We start from the raw sequence: 20757 nt of genomic DNA on the forward strand, positions 1-20757 counted from the left end.
TAATACAATACAATTCAACAACTTGTTGTTGCATCTTGTTGCACTTTAAGTTTTTTTTTTCTTACCTCTAAACTCACTAGCTAACATGTTATATATACATTTTGACATTTGTGCAAGAACCAAAGTGTGAAAACATCAACCTGTGGTGAGACTTATGCGGAGGATTATATTTCTTGGTCAGGGTGTAATGAAGGCCTGGTCACACCAGAAAGCGCCACAGCAAAATGAATCTGTCTTCATGAAATATGCGCACACTTGCCAGCCGAGACATGCTAGCATTGTATAGTCACAATAGATGTTTGAGCTTCTTTCACTTTTTTCTCTGTTCTGTGCCACTTACAGATAATAATGTGTAATATTATTATTATTATTATTATTATATACTTCAACAGAAGATGGCAAATAAAAGTGGATGGTGCTAATACGCTACGATAGCCTACTCCATTTTGGACCCTCCAGGTCTCAGGTCTGTCGAAGCTCAGCACTGTCAAGGCTCGCTATTTGTCAATGGCACAAATTTTTAGTTCAAAGTTCACCAAAGTTAATTACCAAAAAATAGTCAGCGGCAATTCTATTGAAATATTGCGATGAAATATCGCCATCTTAAACGCTAGTGTGACCAGGCAACCTTACAATGGAAACCACTGGCGCTGGTTGGTGGATTTTGTTACCTTTGAACAGAGCCGAGCTAGACGTGTCTCCCTTCTTCCAGTCTGGTTGTGGCTTCATATTTACCATAGAGACAAGAGTGGTATTGATCTTCTTGACTCTCAGCAAGAAAGAAAATAAGCGTATTTTCCAAAATGTTGAGTTATGCCTTTGAATATAAAGGCTGCATTAGATTCTAGGTGCAGTGCTTTAAATCTCAGATCAGCTCACACCTGGTTGAGAGGCATTGTTTTATATGCAGAAGCTACACATATATACATACACAATAGTAGGTATACAGGCACAAAGAAAGACAGATTCCCATTCGAATGGTTCACCAATCTGTCTTGCTAAGAATAGAGCACCGAGCATGGAGAAATCTGTGGGCGAGATTGAGAAAACATGATAGAAGCTCCGGGTGAAAGTGAGAGCTAAAGAAATGGAGATGAAGGGAGGAGAGATAAAGGAGAGGGAAAATTAAGATGTCAGTGAGCTGGGAGAGACACAAAGAGCGCGATGAGGGAGTATGGCAAGTGCAGAGATAAGAAACAGAGACGGAGAGAAAAGTGATCGCCGGTCAGCTTAGCTGGTGTTTGGTAGCCTCTAAAAGCACCAGTGGGGAAGAGAAAGCTTTTAGAGACATGAGTAAGGTTTCAGTTTGTATCTGTCAGGAGAGCCAGTGACTCAATACACTTCAAAAGAAAAATGCGGTGGTGGAGCAGGAGGTGAGGTGAGGGAGACAACAGAGCAGCGGTCTCACCTGAAATAGCAGCTCGAAAGACACAAGGAGGATTTTTTGATTAGTCACAGTGGATATGAATAGCCATCATGTGTAGTCATGCAGCGAAATAGCTATTGTTATGAAAGGGCAGCTCAAGTGTTACCATAGTTCAGATGCTGCAGAGATTCAACAGCTCACACTGTTACTATTCTAGCAATTCATAGCTTTTCTATCCACTATTGCTCATTTTTGTTCACAGGTTTTTTCTGAGTTGTCTTGATGTGTAAGAATTTTTCTTGAGGGGTGAGTTTTCCCTCGAAGGATCCGATCACCGTAAGCTTTCCAAAATGTCTCTGCCAAAATTCCTTAAGTGTGTTTCCTAGCTGTGACTCAGAAACAGAGCTAGAAGTAGGGCATGAGTGAGTCACCCCAAAAACACCCTGAGTACTAAAATGCCAGGACTACTCTCTGGTCTACTTTAAGACAGTCTAAAACACATGTAGAGGCCAACAGTGGACATACTAGTCTGTGACCTTTTATTGTGTTACTGTTGGGTGTTTTTGTCCAGCCAAAACATCCACGATGACTTTAATTTTCCTCAAAATGATGAAATCAGTCTATCATTATGAGGAGAATTGCAACCAGAGCAGGTCATAGTCTTGACTAAACATACAAAACATGATACACAATTGCCATAATAGCGAAGAAGAATAATAAGAGACTGGAATTAAAAAATTGTCTTGGAAAAAGACTTTTCAGTTATTGTATACAAACAAATTCAAACAAAGGCGGATCTGTACACACAGTATGAAACTCTAGTACTGTTTGGAGCATTGTGTTTGAGTTGGTGGTGGACTGTGTCTAGAACTGATAACCCAGCACGTTTGACTTATTTTGGGATACAAAAAGACACTAAGAAAATGTTATTCATAGCTATCTCCCCTCTGCATCACATCGGCCTGTCCTGCAGAGCTATCTCGATGTGGGGGAGCACATGTCCCCATTGCATGTATTCATGAAACTAAAATGACTTTTTATGTACACTGTAGTACAGGCTAACTGATTGAAGTAAAGCTTTAGCTAAACATTGTCCTGTCAACAGTCAAAGATATACAGTATCAGCACTGCTCTTTTTCATTAGTAGTAACAGGAACTGCCCGTTAACATTTGCTAAAGAAACCGCAGTCATATGAGCTTCACGCTAACAAGGACTGCTAGCTGGATGTTGTGGGTGCAATTTGCTCTAACATTAGCTAACAAACAGAACGCTAACAGATATTTTAACGGCGCTTTGCATAACAGAAGCAATGGTTAACAAACTTTTTATTAACTAAAATTTACTACGAAAATTTCAAAAACATTAGCCAGTGAACCAAACCAGCTCCAAACCAAGTCGCATCACACTCATACATTGTATGAGTAGGCTACATTGACTGACCTTCATCCACACTAATGAGATAATAGTGAGATAAATACCAATTAAATTTGCTCTGCACAGAGTTACAAAGCTTGCAAAGTTTTTCATTTTGGCATAACAAAACAACAAAATAAAAATTCATAGCACTGTACAGCAGTTTGTGCCACAGAATCACAGGGTTTTTTTTTTTAATAGCTTTTTATAGGCGAGGTGAATGAAACAGAAACACCTGGGTTAATCTGTTGCAAGACAAACAGAAGAGTGGAAAATGGGTATAACATTACTCACAATGCTGAAAGCCCATGCACATATCTTCACTCCTAGGTTGGAGCTAGAGTTACTGTCAGCCAACTCAAAGTAATTTGTGTACAATAGTACAACACAGAAATGTGGTTGCTATTGGTCTCAGAACAAAGTTGGAATCAATTTATTAAGCAAACTAACACTCTTCCTGTGTCAAACAGACATTCTTCCTCCTCTGTCTGTTTCTTTTCTGTGTCTCTGGTGTACTTCCAGCAGTAGCTACAGCATCACAGAAATAAACACGCAGAAAGAAGAAAGATTTAAATAAAGAATATTTGAAGGAACTGAAAAGCAAGGTCGAGAAAAGAAGAGGATGGGTGTTGAGTGGGTTGAGAGAGCTAAATGGAGCAGAAAAGAGTGAGGTGATTGAGTGTGAATGTGCACCAGCCAAACACACCTAACATGCACGCGCGCGCACACACGCACACACACACACACGCTTTATACTGTATATATAAGCTGGAGGAGGTGGCTTGGAGCTGAAGCCTTTCACTGGGACGCTCACCAAAAACAGACACACATCCATGCCTGGTTTCCTTTAATCTAACTCTCCTGGTGCACTGCATCTCATCAGTGGCGCTTGTTTCTCTGCAAGCCACATCCCTCCATGCAGACTGACAGTGTACTGGGAGCTGCTCTGCTAGCTCTGTTTTCACAGTCGTGGATAAACCTGCTCAGGAGCTAAGACAGTGTTCAGCGGAGGAGTGAGTCACCCATTAAACCTGGGAAACTGCTTTTGTGTGTGTGTGTGTGTGTGTGTGTGTGTGTGTGTGTGTGTGTGTGTGTGTGTGTGTGTGTGTGTGTGTGTGTTTTCTCCACACTGGTACTAATAATAGCAGGTAATAAATAGAACACAGACAGAACCAAAATGCCATCCCCAACACTCGCCTGTTACAAAACTAAGAATAATGAGACAATGACAGTGGGAGTTAGGGCTATGAATGGAAAACCGAGATGCATTATAAAAGAAAAACATAGATTATATCTAGGAACGCATGGAAACAGCCTGTATCAAGGATCTAGAGGGATCTAAACATGGACAAACACCTTATATGACACTGTTTTGTACTAGATTGTTACCACCTGAAGGAACTTCTCTAACCGTATCCTCTCTGCTGTCTGTATTTTATTGGTGTTCTACATCTCTATTTTGTTACATCTCCAACGTTAACGCCTTTATTCACATGGTTATCTTTGGCAAATAAGTGCAGAGACAGGTCAGCTGGATATTAATCTGGACTAGACATGCCACAATATTTTGCAGCACTGTGGAACACTATAAAAAGTGGATCTGAGCTATAAAGTGGACACCAGAGGGCACAATTAGATGGCATCATTAACACTTAGAACTGTCAGAGGTCTCAGCTGCTGTTGACAAGGCTACTGTCTTTAAAATGTCCTTATCCTATTTTAGACATAGAATCATCCACTCAGGTCAGACATTTACTCTTTTTACTCATTTCACATTCTGCACTCAAAACAATTTTGGACAGTGATTCTTTGCTTTCATTAAAGCTTGTGTGTCTGAAAAATCTTGAGAGCTATTCCAGCAGGTTAAAGCTGGATTGGTCTCAGGTAAAGTGCCTGACAACAGACAGCACACCGGCCCTTCCAGGTCAGGGGGATGGGTGTGGCCCTAATACCACCACCCCTTAATGATGTTTCTGTTTTGGAAACTACAAGGAGCTGCCATCAGTAGATTCTTGTCATGCAGGAGGAGTCTCAAGTGACTGTATGACCACCACTGGTGAAAGCCTGATGGAAGCCAGGGGTACACAAAGAATTCACCCTGAACATACAAAGTGAGTGACAGTTTGTTTTCATTCCATCCTTGTTGCAAATATTGTATCAAACCATGAACCCTGCGGTGTTTATCGAACTAAATGCTGTGAGCAGATTGTGTTGTTACACCCCTAATGATGACTACTGTAAAAGGCAAGATCACTGAACAGTTTTCAAGCCAAAGTTCCCAAAAGTCCTAAGCCCACTAAGACCCTCAGATGACATAGGCTTTTATAATTTTGGAGAGATAACAGCTGCACTTTGAAATACAAAACAGCAGTTCTTATTTTCAAATAGTCTAAACATCTATTTTCCAGGAAACACTGACCATCGGCTGTTTTTTTGTTTGGAAATGATGTTATTTTAAAAAATAACAACCAATTCTTGCTTGGACACATCTACAAGAACATTACCTGGCTTGCATAAGATCTTACATGGACAGATTCTGCTGATAGTTAACTAGAAAAGAATTGACTAGATCCAATTCACAAAATGGGGCACGGCTAGAACATACCCTGCAGAAACTCTGACACAATAACAACACCATAACCACATTACCTCCTAATAGCGCTTTAATGGTGAGACGCTGACATATTCTCCTGCTGTCTCCATTCACTTTGTCTTTTTTTTTTTTTTTTTTTACATCTTTGTGTCCCTATCACCCACCTCAGTGCCAAGTCACTTCCTCAGTGCTTACGTTTTTTGATATTAAAAGTTCTAAAATGTCAATCAATAGATGATACGTTTGCCTTGGTTTTCCTTTCTAATTTCCATTTCTTTTTGCCATTCCTGCACCCAAAGTCCCAAATTTACTTCCCCTACACATTCCCTCTTCTCTGGGGACCAATTCAACCTGTGGCTTGTTGGCTATTAGGTAACCAACCAAGTGAAGCAGGGGGCCAGCACCTGGGCCAACCCACCCCATCATCCAATCAATGCATTTGTCACTGGGAACATGGAGCACTGACAGCGGGCCGATTGGGCGATTAATGACCGCCAGGAAGGAGCACAGAGACGACCTTAATCGAACTTGACCAAGCAGTGAGGAATGTTTGCCTGTCACTCTGCCCGTCTGTCTGTGTGACCTTCTGTCAGTCTGTCCGTCAGTGTCAGTCACCTGTCTAATTATATGCACCCCACTTTTTGCCTCTAGCTGGTGTAAATTATGAGGCATTGAAAACAACAGATTAGGGCAGACCAATTATGTCTCACTGGGTCACTGAGTAAACAACCTTGTTTGCCTCCAGGAGAAAAGCTAAAAGCTGGTTTACTGGTCAGTAAACAGTTAATAAACTGTTAATGCTAACGCTGGCTATGTAGCAACAACAAAACTTAAAAAAAAATTGTTCCTTTAATTATGTGCTGTGTCCATGCTTTGCAAGAAACCACTGTTAATAAGTGCTAAGAATGCATTTTAGAAAGATTGGATGGTGGCTACCACTGCACTCACATTAAAATGTATACATTTATTGTGAGGCACATGCAAGGCATAATGAGCAGCAGTGGCTTAACGCATCAAAATTAGCTCATGGCATTAAATATATGGAGCAGAATTGAAAACATTAGATTGATACTGTTTGGCTGATAAGGTCAGGATCAAGGTTGATACTGAGCTGTTCAGTTATGTTTCATTCTCAAGCTCAGTTCATCAGAGGCAGGTGTGCATCACATAACCTGTTGTGACCAAGAGGAAACTATCATGTAGGTGGAGCTGACAATGGTGCTGCTATAGTAAGGAGAGATGCGGTATGGATGGAAGAAGAAGAAGAAGCAGTGCATGATAGTGTGTTTTTGTTCCAGGCGCGATGTGTTCCTCTGGCAGCTGAGAACATCTAAATTTAGACACACCCCTCGTCTCCCCTTCCTCTTCTCTACATCCTCAGCCCCTCCTAGCCTCCCTCATCCACACTTTCTCCTCCATTGTGCTCTCCTCATCACCACATACGCAGAGACATGAAAGCCCCTGTGGTGAAAGTATCGACAGCTCAGCCTGTGTCAGACAAGTGTCAGCTGTGCCTGAGCGCACTGAGCTCTTTCTGTGTGTGTGTACTGATGGATGCCAAAAACAGGTAATGATACAGGATAATGATCCAGGATTTAGGAGATTGTGTGTGCATGTGAAGGACTATGTGTGTCCCTGTGTACACTGCCTATTAGTTATATGGTGACCACGTCAGAGCTGGCATGAGAACATGTATGAAATAAATTCACACTTTCATTATCATCTTTTTTTTTTTTTTGTCATTGTTATTATCCATCTTAAGCTAATTTAACTAACCCTCCTTTTACCGCAGTTCGAAGTTCTGTCTTCCAGTATCGGTACACAAGATGGTGGATGTTGTTTTGGTCTCAGTTTCAGAATCGTTACACCCCTAATATTTATTGTGTTAGTTTGTTGGATAGTAGCTATAATGTCGCCCTGTCACACTGGACTGTGTATTTTTGTGTAATTTTGTGCTTTAATTAACGATTGTGTTTGTTCTCAATTATCTGCTGATTATTTTCTTGATTAACAACCATCAGTGGTTTAAAAACCTAAAGAAATTCAGTTTATTATCATAAATACATTTTTGGGATTTTTGCTAAACAAAAAAAAAATGTTCACAGCTACATCGATAATCAATTTTTAAATAAAATAATGTTTATATACACCTCAAATTAAGAAACTGAAGAAGTATAATTCTAGTCTCAGTACAGAGAGATATGCTAATGGTAACAGTGTTGATACATTTCAAAAGGTACTCAGCTCACCACACAAAGAAAAGCCTTGCAATAGAGCTCTTGCAATACAACTCAACATCTTCGCAGAATTAAGATACACATGCTGTTGAACCACAAAGTGCGCAGGGAAGCAGAAAGACACGTGCAGTCACGGACACACTGTTCTGAAAAGGTTGCAGTTCAGTGTACTGGAAGGAGAAACAGAATGTGCTCAGAAGGATGTGGAGGGATGAACAACATGTTTCTTCGGCAGACAGAAGAAGAATGGAGAAAATATTCACTGCATTGAAATGAGTTGCATCCTCTGGCCCTCCTGGCCCTGCCTCTCAGCCTTTACCAAGTCTCAGTGTGTGACATGTTTTTCCTATTACCCACTAGGAGAGAGTGGGTTTGTGTTTGCCACTGAGGCGCAAAGAGAGAAAGACTTTTGTTGCAGCTGCACAGTATCTGTAATTATGCCCTACAGGAGACTTATTAGAACATAACGCCACTATCATTGCCTTACAGCCACCGTGCATACTAGCTGCTACTGCAGAAAACCCACTTCAGAGTTCAGCACACAATGATGCTCAAAACGGTGCTGCAACCTTTTAAAAAGGACTCATTACAATGATAATACCACAAAAGGTAAAGCCACTGAGAGCTTGTTGAATAACATATTATAGTATTATAGGCATTAGAACTGAGGCAGCGCACTACCAAAAACCCTTTGGAGTGGATTATGCTAATGTTATTGTGCATACACTAAAACAATCACTGTTGTGTTAGATCAGTATTAGTATTGACTTTAACAATTTAACTGCAGCGGAAAAGCATTTAATAATTTTAAAAGGCACGTGGAATATTTTGTAATCTTAAAACTGAGCCAGGAGGCTAAAGATGACTAAAGATCTTACCTATTAAAAAAATCTGTCTTCATTTGGAAATAAAATATGATTTGCAGCTTGAAATCTAAACCCAATTTGAAACAGATGATTGATATCCACAAACTTTAGAAACTAGGATTAAAGAAAGAAAAGCAAAGTGAGGCCAAGGAGAGAGAAGACAGAGGAAAAAGAGAACGAGGACAAGGGAGAGGAAAACCGTGGAAGCTGAGAATGAGAAGAACGGAAGAAGGAGAAGGAACAAAGAGAGTTTGAAGTCTCATTGACCTAGCTGAAATGGTGACAATGGGGAAAAGGGAGAAAAGAAAAATATCTTGGGATAAAGAGAATTAGATGTAAGAAATTTGCATACAGAACTAATGAAAAGACAGAAATGAAATGAGAAGAAATACAGAGTGGGAAAAAGTCTATTTCAGAGTTTGCATCCAACAAAAGCATTTCAAACTCGAAACTGACCTTGCTGGTTGAGTTGCTGCGTGCTCTTGCTCCACTGCGACAACCCCACAATGGCCACCATCTTGGCGCCCAGACTGGAGCGCCGCTTCTTGTTGCCAGCCAAAGATCCAGAGTCCGGGCCGCCGCTGCCAGGACTCTTTTCCAGGCTGTACATGGCCCCCGAGATGCTGGAGGAGCGCACCACGTTCCGGGCTGCTGCACTCAACCCGCTGAGGCCGCTCATCCCGCCCGGGCTGGGCACCTCCACAGAGCTGCTTAGCATCATGGTCCCGCTGGACAGGAGGGCCGATGGGCTGGGAGGGGAGGACCGGACAGTTGGACCGGGGCTGAGGAAAAAAGATGAGAGAGGACAAAAAAGGATGATAAAGTGAGGGTAGAAGTACAGACTGGAGGTTGAAGATGGGAGGGGGAGAACAGCTCAAATAAAAAGCATGTCTGATGAAATATAGTATAATAGCTTGTCTTCCAGCTGCAGTAGCTCTCCAGGGCTGAAGGACACTGAGTTTAAATTTCAACCACAGTTTGGTTTTCAATTAAATTCTCCACTTATTGCAAGGGCAGCAGAAATGACTTCCTACACTATAAAAGCCAAATAAAAAGAGAAAAGCTCTGAAAAAGTCTTTCTGATCTCCAATGGTTTTGCTAACTGAGAAAACAAAGAACATAAAGGTCAGCAAGTGAGGACAGTGCAGATGGCAGCACACTGTTCAAGTGAGTTAAGAAATATCTCCAGTCACACACACACACACACACACACACACACACACACACACACGTCAGGACTGGCCTGCTGTTGAGGGGTGACCCTGTCAGCTGGTATTTGTCTCGTGTATTGTTTTTTGGAACCTTATTTCATGTCTGACCTTAAACAGTGACAGATGATAAACTCTGCAGCTCAAATCATCACTGGTTGGCCGTATCCTCAGAGGATACCAGTGTGTGCGCATACACTTGCTGAACTTTGATAAACTTTGTAATATCAAACCGATGGACGCAGCAGCCTTTGCCTGCGGAGGTTCAAACTCTCATTATAGGCCTCTCACAGCAGACAGTTTGACTTATCATAGAAGGAAAAGCACAGATGTTCCTAAAAACTAAAAACAATAACAACAAATCAGTTCTATTCAGGGTGTCCTAGTAAGCCATGACAGCATGACAGTGAGCCAGCATGAGCAATACCAGCAGCCTGAAACCAAAGCTGCTAAACAGAATTCAGCCATTTTTAATTCTATCTATTTACACTGAGCTTTTCCTACACTCAATAATGTGAAAATGTCTTCAGTAAAAAAAATGGCCTATTATTATTATTTGGCATCTCTTTCACAGCATATCTCTCTCGATCACCTGGTCTTCTCCCCTTCACTCCTCTCCTTCTCACCTTTCCTTCTCTCTTAACATCAGAGTGATGATACTGAGGCTAAACCGACAGCCCAAGGGCACATGAAATATGTAGAACTACTGTGGCCAACATCATGCTTCCATGCTCCTTTTTAATATTCCCTTTATTCACTACTCCTCTTCTCTTTCTACCTGCTTTCTCTCTTGGTTTATCCCCTGCTATCACTTTTTTTCTTTTTCCTCTCACCTTTTTACACAGAAAGTACAGCAATGCAGTCTTTTGCTGTCTCAGAACCTATTTAATAAGTGCTCTTTCTTTATGGCTAGTCCAGCTAAGTTGGTAAACATGCTTCATCACCCTGACAACATCATATGCATGACCATTTTAACTAGACTAAAAGTCTCCAACCATGCTAGAAACTCTGTGAGGTTGTATAGCAGTGATTTCAGCTAAATGCAAATGCTAGTCATGCTCACAATGACAATGCTATCATGCTGATGTTTAGCAGGTACAATGTTTACCATGTTCAAAATCTTAGCTTGGCATGTTAGCATGCTAACGCTGCTAGTTAGCATTAGCATGCGTACAGCTAACGCTGTATCTGGTCATAAACCAAAGTACTGGACAAACTAATATTTTGACCTGATGATCAGGGGATCATCAAAATCAGTGGGATTCAACATCTGGGGACCATGAATCCCTACAAAATTTTAGAGTAGTCCACCCAAAAGATATTTCAGTCTGGACCAATGTGCAGACCAACCAACTAGCAGCATCTGGCTAAAAGACATTAATTTTACAAACTGCACTCAGCCAGAGATCACAGGGAATGATGTACAAATTCATTATTCTACTAAAACACTCACTGCCGTAGCTGGAAATCATAAATAATACATATAAAGTACAGTGAATTTGCCCTTAATACATGTTTAGAATTGAAGACTCAAATGTAAATGTACTGTGCCTCCAATGTCTCAGTAAAAACCACCATTATTGCCCTGCTTTGTGACACCAACATAACCACAATGCTTTAATGCTTAAAAAACTTTGCTGACCAGCACTTTTTGAAGCAATGCATTCCGTCTTACCACAATAACTGAGCTGCTATTGAAGAACTATGAACTGATGCAGCAAAAGGCAAATTTTGACATTTTGCAATGAAAATCATAATAATTGCCAAGGAGGAGGAGGGAAGACTGCATGCTTTGTACAGAGCTTCTGCAGGGACATTCGTTATGACTGGAAAAGGGAACTGAGTGCAAAGAAAGAAGGAGAGATAGGGAGGTAGGGCCTTGAAACCTGAAATTCAGGTGAGTGTATATGCCCTTATTTTCTTCCCCTCTCTTATTCCCGTTCTCTCTCTTCCCTCTGTTTTCTATTCCAGTCCATGTGCAGTCCTCTCTGGGTCTCTGGGGGGGGGGGCTGAACGCACAGCAAGCAGAGCAAGAGAAAATGAGGATAGGGGAGGGATAGTGAAGGCTGCGAGAGAAGGGAGATAAACAGAATAAAAATTTCTGCTTTCAGAGAGGCATGAGGACAGAGAACAAGTGAGCGATGAGAATGGAGCAGAACGAGTGAGGGAGGAAAGAGGACGGGGAGAAATGTCGGAGGAGAGCGTGCTTCATAATGAATGGACACAGAGAAAAATACTGCAGGAAGCTGGGGCCTGATCTGTGGGAATAATGGAGTGAAGACAAGAGAAGGAGATGAATATGACACTGATAGTGACAACAACTGAGACATGCATCCATTTCTCTTTCCCTCTTAATGATGAGATCCCCTGCCTGTATGTGTGTGTGTGTGTGTGTGTGTGTGTGCGCGCACTGAACTGTGGGTGTGGATGAACTGAAGTGTACTATATATATGTTTCGGAGGAGACCCGGAGGAGAACTACACTGACAAGTGACATTGATAAGTGTACTGGTTTCATATCCGCAGAGCTAAAGTTTTATTGCTTAGTTGCGAGTTTGACATAGAGAGATTCATCCAGTTAAAGGAATAGTTCAACATTTTGTGAAATATGCTTACTTGCTTACTTACGCTATGAAGCTAGAGCCAATTAGAGACAGTTAGCTGAGCTCAACGTAAGATAAAGGCTGGAAGCAGGGGGAAACAGCTAAACTGGCTCTGTCCATAACTATTAAAATCCACCTACCAGCCCCTCCGGAAGTCTCAGCTGGTTGCCTAGTAACCTCACTGCGAAAAGAGAAGACTTGTCCCGCACATAAACCCCCCCCCCCATAAAACCACAAGTTGTTGCTTTTAGACTTCGGTTGTTGTACGAGAAACTGTAAAACGCAGTCATTGATGAGCATTAGTGGCAGCTAGTTAGAGAATATCCATATGAATTATTTTTTTAATGATCAGTGTTGAAGGCTAAGAAAAATGACCTATATTATCTTGACTCAACTTCTACTTCCTGTTGAAGTTGTGGAGCTTTTGACCTATAAGACAGCTTGATGCAGTTAAAAGTTCTGGAACAGTGAGTAAGCATCCCTTTTCTAACTATGAAGTATGTATTCTTGGGCAGCAGAATCAGTTGAAAAAGTTGAAATTACGATTCTGAGTACTGCAGTTTCCCAATCATATTTTAGCACAGCTATTTTTGAGTTTTTGTGTGTGCCTTTAAGACAGCATTTTTCAACTTTTTAAGAGTTTCTTATCTTATGCGGTATACTCCGTAGCTTATAAATCAAGCCTGAATATTTTATTTGATGTGGGGAATGGAGCAGCCTTGTCAATACGAAGTTAAGAAAAACAGAAACATTTGAAGCTATATGTACAGTGGCAAGAAAAATAGTAAAAAGTAAGTAAACCCTCGGATTTAATAACTGGTCGAACCTCATTTGGCAACAGTAACCTCAAACAAGCTCTTCCAGTAGCTGCTGATCAGACCTGCACAATGTTCAGGAGGAATTTTGGAGCATTCTTCCTACAGCGCTGCTGCAGTTCAGACATATTCTTAGGATGTCCGGTGTGAGCATCTCTTCAGGTCTTTCTGTATTACATTTACTTTGATGTTTAGGGTCATTGTCCTGCTTTTTCCTGCTGCATCACCCAATTTCTAATGAGCTTCAAGAGGTGGACAGACATTCTGACATTATCCTGCAAGATATCTTGGTAAACCTGGAGGTTCATTTTCCCCCCACGATTTTACTTCTTCATGAGATCTCTTTTTTTGCGAAGGCATGGTTCACATCAACATGCTTCTTGTGAACAGCAAACTCAAAATATTAATTGTGTTGTTTAATGTGTTTTTCATAGTCACAGCAGCTCTAACCCACATGTCCAATCTTGTGTGATTGACTGGACTCCAGGTTTGACAACTCCTGACTCCAGTTAGCTTTTGTTAATGCCATTAGCCGAGGTGTTCACATGCTTTTTCCAGCCTTCACTGTTAATATTTGAATGTTTTTAGTATGGACAAGAACAATATCATGATTGTGGTATAAGTTAAAATAGATTGCATTTGTTTATAATTTTAACTTGGACTCTGACCAAGCTTCAGGACAAATCTTTACATGAATAAAGAGAATTCCAAAGGGTTCACTTATGTTTTCTTACCACTGTGCGGACGGTATCTAACTGCTAAATATGAATAGGGTTTGAATTAAAACAATCACCAAACCTACAAGTGCGTTTACAAGTCTTTCAATCTGTAAAATCTGTAGTGTCAGTGTTGAGGATGCCACCATGTACCCGTCCCCACACAGTGTTTTACTGGACCTAAAGGTAGACATGGAGCCCATCTATCTTCATCTCTGTGCTAGACAGCTCCCCTGCCATATGTCTCTGTGCTCTCTAACTTCTCATCTGAGAGCTCATTTATTTCTCCTCCCGTCAGCAAATTGCCCCCCCCACTCCCCCAACCACCCAGCCTGGTGACTATCAGCTCCTCCTCCGCACCTCGACAGCACCCTTCTCCATCCCACGCCGACGCCTGCCGTGTAAGATCTGGCCTCTAAATGTTTTTTTACTGTCAGTGTTTGAAAGCAAGAAAAATCCAGATTGGGGGGGGGTGTAAGGAAAATGTTAAGTTCAGTAAGATGCAAAGACGGACATAGTTAGATATTAATATTTCACAGATTAAACTGGAAAAGCCAAAAAAGCACCAGCAAATGCCCCGAGTGGTTGGAGTATGCTTTGATTTAAAACTTTCTAGCAGAAAACACTTTGCAAGCTACAGTGTAGAGGACCAAAGCATGAACTTCAGTGTGTTTCAGCCCAGCTTGACTGTCTACAGTCAGTATAATTTACTTGTAAAGGTGATGCAGAGGAGCACAGGAGTGAAAACATGATCTCTCCTTTCAGTTTCTCCCATAAACACAAATGCCACAACCTTGTAATTAGATATGGCTGAGCGCTCCCATTAATGGTCTCTTTAAAGTTGCTCTCTGGTATGCAGGCCACACTGCCACTGCTGCTCTCTTAATTAACCTACAATTTAGCTGCAAAGTAGATGGTAAAGAGATACTGTGGGTCTGAGTGTCTTGTCAGGAAACGAACAATATGAAGCCAAGGTAAGTCATGCAAATAAAAGATCTGAACAAATTTGAACCAACAAACAGTAAAATCTGTCTTATTGTCATTTTTAACTTGTTGTCATTAATTGTTTTAACTTATTTTTTAATCAGTTTTTACTCATTGAATACACTTATTACTTATACTACTGCTTCTAGTTGATCATTTTTTTGTGTTTGTTGCTGGACGAGACTGGATGTGTATTTGCCAAGTGTTTTTGTCTGGTGCAAGCCACATTTCCCATGTGAGACAGTAAAGGGTGAAATGAGCTGAATCACAGCTAAATTAACTGCAGTAAATAAATAAATAGACAAAAATGTCTGTCAGTAATTTTTCTGTTGGTCATCATTTGTTATCAGTGAAAATTCATCAGATATCTAAAAATTCCAAATAATCACAATTTTTATCTTATTGAATGAGCTGTCTTGACTATTGAGTTGTCATGTGTGGTTACCTGAATGTCATGTGTTTAGCATGAAGAATGTCCCTCTTAATTTGATAAAGGTCACCCTGCCTGAAACATGATAGCGTATTTTTAATTAAATTAAAAGATTTGATATTTTTGTTACAGGCCAAGTCTGCTTGTTTCATTTCTCCCAGGCAATTGGTATCAAAACCTAAACTACAGGGTACAGTACATGCAATATAATGAACATACTGTATTTAAAAGCATGGTTTTGAAAATTATCAGTTAAAGCTGAAAAACTCTGGTGTGAGAACACGACAAAGGAACACGTTTGAAAAGATCAAATCGGTGAGGGTTTCACGTCATATTTGTGTACATCTGTACATTTTGTTTGCATGTTTTACATCACACCGGCAGTGAGCAAGGTCAGGCAAGAGCTGTAATGCACTTCCTGCTGAGGCTACCATGGAAACTTCCCAGGTTATGATACTGTATGGTGCCTGCTGCAATTGTGTTTGGCCTGGTGTGCGTCTGATGTATCTCTCTGATTATAAGGGGTCTCTTAAGGCGAGAAAACAGAAGGCTGGTTTTGCCGCCACACACGCGTGCGCACACGCGCGCGCACACACACACACGCGCGCGCGCACACACACGCGTGCGCACACACACACACACACACACACACGACAGTAAGAGTGCCAGGCTGTGGGACGACTGAGAGCCAAATGGATCACACACAAAATCACACACAGAGAAACCCAGCATAGTGCAAACACACATATGCTGTGCTGAATGTATGTGCCAGAGTGTGGCAGAAGACAGAGACAAAATATTGAATGACAGAGAGCCTTGACAGTGATGTCTTGGCTGATGAACTTGAATTTACATCCAAATCTTCTGTAAAACACTCAGCTCTGACACAGATTAGATTTCACTATCACGTTGTCAGAGAGAGAGAGAGAGTTCGGCGCATCAGAAACAAACTGACCAGATACGGTCACAGCACCATTAAATATTCACAAATTTCCTATTTCACACTTTGCAGAGCAATATTATGCCTGGAGAACATATACACACACACACACACACACACACAAACATCTGAATCAAACCCTAACAGGCGTGAAATGAACAGAAAACGGAGTTCATAAGGAGCTTTCACTTTGCCTCTCCCATTGGCCCAATCCCATTTTTATCCAATAAAATCTTTAATGAGGTGAGTCATTGAGTCACTCCTTCTACATCACCTTGTGACAGCAGACATAAATCCGATCCGTCACACCATGTTTTCACACAAACTGCATGAATCGGTTTGAATGAGCCACATCAGGGAAGCAAGGGTTTAGATTTTGTCCATCAGAGCTACAATTAAAGGGTCAAATTAGCCCGTCAGAAAACTGAAATGCTCAGTTAAAATATGCAACACACATCTGTGACCGGTGATGGTGCAGTAAACAAAACAGGGGAATAAGCTGTTACATCTTCTTATCATAAGCAAATAACAGTCATCTTTTTTACTAACCATTTGTCACAAAACCAAAATTAATTAAAGTACTTATTCAATGCACGCTTGAATTAAGTATGACACTAACAGCTGCCGGTTGTGCTTACTGGCATCCACTAAGGCCAGTCTTCACTTCACAAGAACTAGCTATTCTTTGTCAGCAGAACCTCCTCCTCCCAATCCATCCACCAGCCCCCAATCATTGCCACGTTACCGTATACTACTATAGATCACAGGCAGAGATTACTTTTACCAATGTGAGTAAATGTTTTTCCATTTAAACAATGTGTCATAAAGCAGGATTATGGTTTTAGTGGACGTGCTGTGAAACCCCCGGGCGCTGCTGTAAAAAACACTGTTCTTGTTCTTCTAATATTTATTGGCATTTGGCAAATGGCTTTTTGGTGAATTACCACCACCTTCTGTTGCATCAGCGTCACGTTCATGTTCATCAGCTGCAAAGTGATGTGTTCAGTTCACCATTCACCAAAAACATGTGCATGTTCATAAAAAAATAGTCTTTTACATTCATGCAAAACATTGACCACGGCTAGTACTTCAGGATGCTAGTTCTGTAAATTCCTGTTGTTAAAATAATATTCCAGTAAACTATTGTTTTTTTTTTGTTTTTTTTTTAAATGAAACCTGTACTTGTAACTCTACTTTTTAAGAACATCTTTTTCTCAATGGAAATAATATTTTATAATATTTTATATTATTGCTGCAAATGTTTGTGTGTTTAAAACCCAGCAAGCTTATTTTTGTTCGCATAAAAAATATTCATGTGTGTGCTGTTTGCTAATATTTTGGTATTAGAGCAAAAAATTTGCTTGGTATGGATTTACATACATAAAAGCTTTACGTTTAACCATTAAAGGATAATAATGTTTTATTACAACTTAGATCACAGTCACTTCTAATGGTTATGAAAATGTGGTACTCACCAAACTAGTTGCTGAGATCTAGTCCAAAATTTCAGTAATTGATTTAGTGTGTACTGTGTAGTCTACAATGTGCGACTGATGGCCAAACCTATGTAAATAAAACCTGAGATGTACTAAATAAAGTAATAAATAATAAAAGACAACAGAGCTTAGCTTGTTTTACCCTCCACCTCTTTTTGGAGTTCATGAACCTGACATACAGGAAAAACACACACACACACACACACTTTTTGGAGGGTAAGTGCTTACCTGTTTATAGCAATAACAATTACATGAAAATACTTTATCAAGTGCTGGCATGAAGCCAGACAATGATAGCTATCAAATCACTACCCTGTGGAGTATCATTTCAAAAGGTCATTCACTCATCCCCGGCTTCCCCTATATTCCACGCTAATCCCCCCTACAGCTGAGCTAGCAACACAATGTTTTCTTCTCAGCAGTGAATCAAATACCTTGTCCCGGATTTGAGCCAACAGCCTTTTGCAGAAGTGAGACCTCTCTGATATCATCACTTATCGCCCCTCAACCGTCTCAGCAGCTCACAGGGTTTCTCTACACACCACCATGGGAAATCTGGTGTGAAAATGAGACACTGCCACTGTCTCTATGTTATCTTCTTTTTTGTCCCTGCAGTGACACAGACTAAACAAACTCCCTCTAATCATTTTATTTATTTTCTTCAAATGCAAAAGTTGTTTGAGCCCAATTCCCAGCTGTTGCTCTTGGTGCACTACAAAGTTTGACCCTAAATGTCTTCTCGCTCTCATCTCTCACCAGTCTGTCCAGCACTGAACCATTCTCTTTGCGCCCTCTCCTCCTTTTCATCACCACCAAAAGAAGGATGGTGAAGTTACTCTGTAGGCAGCAGGGGGGTGGAGAGCTAGCAGAAAATAGAAAAGTAAAAAGGCGGAGTGGCTTGGCTAGAAGGAAAGTGGGTTAAGAGGGGCGTGATAGATGAGACTGGAAGCTTTCCTGACTCATGGCCTGCTTTCTCTGGTGACTAATGTGGTCAGTGACATCTCTCTCACTACCCCTCAGCCACCCCCTTCCATTTCTCCATCCCACCTGGGATGCTGGTAGCCAGCCTGGGGCGGAGTAACACACGGGATCTCATCCTACTTACCATGTTCGGATCACCAAGTCCCAGCTTAGACAGCACGGGTAGTGCTGTGCTAAGGGGAGTTGGGGCTGCAACGGGCCTGTAAGGACATGGCCTGGGTCAAACAAAGCATGCCTTTCTGTCTTATTTACTTCTAAACCCCTAGAAGGGATGTGTGCATTGGAACATAGTCCGATCCTGAGGGAGGACAAGATAAGAGCTGTATATTTATCTCTCTGCCCACTTATGTTTTTAGGACTTCTATCATAGGCTTTTATATGTGACCTAATTTTTTGCTTGCATGTTTGAGTGTTTGGATGATCTGTCAGACTGATAAGTGTTTATGGGTACAATATGCAATTAGTCTGATTTGTTTGCCAAAGTGTAATATTATATTATAATATTGTGAATCATAATGTGCAATTATGTTGTCTAAATTAAAAATACAAAGTAATTACTAAGCCAGATTTCCTCCAGAATGACTTGTTGCAATTATCACGCAGTCCATTGTGAGGAACACAAACTACGCTAAGTGACTGCAATTACCACAGATATTCTAATATATAACAATAGTGAGAGGTCTTCTAATTATTATCATTTCTCTTCTCTTTTACAGAATTTCAATCCCAGCAGATGCAGGTTGATAACACTGTTTATGTATGGTTATGACCTACATGACTTTAATGTTTGATGATGTACATTTTACAAATGTGCATGAAGTCCTTTAATAGGTGCACACAAAATCCTGAAAGACCCTTCACACATTCTAAACTTTGAATATGAACTACTTCAGGAAGACATTACACAACTGTTTCAAGCTATCTTTCCCCCTTCTTTAAAACTACTCAACAAACACCAACTCAACTCAGGACTTGTGTAGTTTTTATGCTCTGTAAATTGGATTTTATGGTTTCATGACTTCATACTTCCTTTTTATAATGTCCATTTATTTATTACATTCTATTTTATAAGACGGCCAATATTAACGCATCTAATGTAGGCAATTGCGTACATATCACTTTATCGCAATAGTGAATTCTTTATTCTATCTTTTACAGTGTTCATTTTTTTGTGTTGTTTTAAGGGGTTTAGACTGCATGTTTAGCACGAAGGCCTTAGGCAAATTTCCTCTCAGGGAAAATAGAGTAGATCTTATCTTATCTTATCATATAGGGACATTTTCTTGGAACAAATGGGTTTTTTCATCCTGCTAAATGGCCATATTTAAAGCCCTACTGTCAGGCAAGACAGAATGTCCAGTGATATGCATGAAAAAAATTGTAATAGATCAGAGAAAAAGCATGATTAGCATCATTGATGCGCAAGTTTTTTGGCTGGTTGCATATTTTATAAATAAAGTGAACAAAAAAAAACCCTGTGAAAAATACACAAACACATTTTTTTTCATATTATTAGATACTTCTTTTAGCAGAAAGAATAGCAGACTTTTGTCTCCTTGAAAGGTATTTGGTTTCGCACACAAGTAACCCACATGCATATAATGGAGGTCACCTTTGCTCCAGCAGCAGCCTAAAACACATATCAGGTGTTGAGTAGAATTGATTTTCTGAGGACTGCTGTTGCAGAGACCAGCATGGCTTAGAAAAAATATACTGGCTACCAACTGGATGATCACCTGATTTCAAAAATATAGGTCAAAACCCATTGTCTGGATGCAATTCAGTCCGAGTGTGAGTGTGCAAAATAATCTTATACAGGACTATAGTGTCTGATTAGCAAGTCCAGCAGCATAATACCAACCAGCTATTCACTTGCAACCACTCAGAGCCACTCTCTTTGATGATACATACTAGTTGTGAATAGTGCATTACAGATTCTTGTCCACAGGTACAACAACACACAGATATAAAGATGCACCCAGACGCACACACTGAAGCCTGCTCATCACCATGACAAGTGTCTGCTCTGCCGCTCGGTTGTTTTCATTTTATTTTCATTTCAAAGACGACCAGGACCAGCTATAGATCTGAAGTGTGGTCAGATGTGTC

The 20757-nt window shown here is 40.6% G+C and overlaps 1 protein-coding gene across 2 annotated transcripts in view; it reads right to left on the bottom strand.

Moving 5' to 3' along the window:
* rims3 (regulating synaptic membrane exocytosis 3) overlaps nt 1-20757 on the bottom strand; it is a 31954-nt gene that overhangs the window by 9225 nt on the left and 1972 nt on the right. For both annotated transcript variants that reach the window (XM_022747033.1, XM_022747032.1), the window contains exon 2: nt 8933-9258. In XM_022747033.1, coding sequence (XP_022602754.1) covers nt 8933-9197 — 265 coding nt within the window. In that variant the 5' untranslated portion in view covers nt 9198-9258. The remainder of the gene's footprint in view (nt 1-8932; nt 9259-20757) is intronic.

This window comes from Seriola dumerili, unplaced genomic scaffold (assembly GCF_002260705.1).
Source record: "Seriola dumerili isolate Sdu_G_001 unplaced genomic scaffold, Sdu_1.0 BDQW01000110.1, whole genome shotgun sequence".
Classification (NCBI taxonomy): Eukaryota; Metazoa; Chordata; class Actinopteri; order Carangiformes; family Carangidae; genus Seriola; species Seriola dumerili.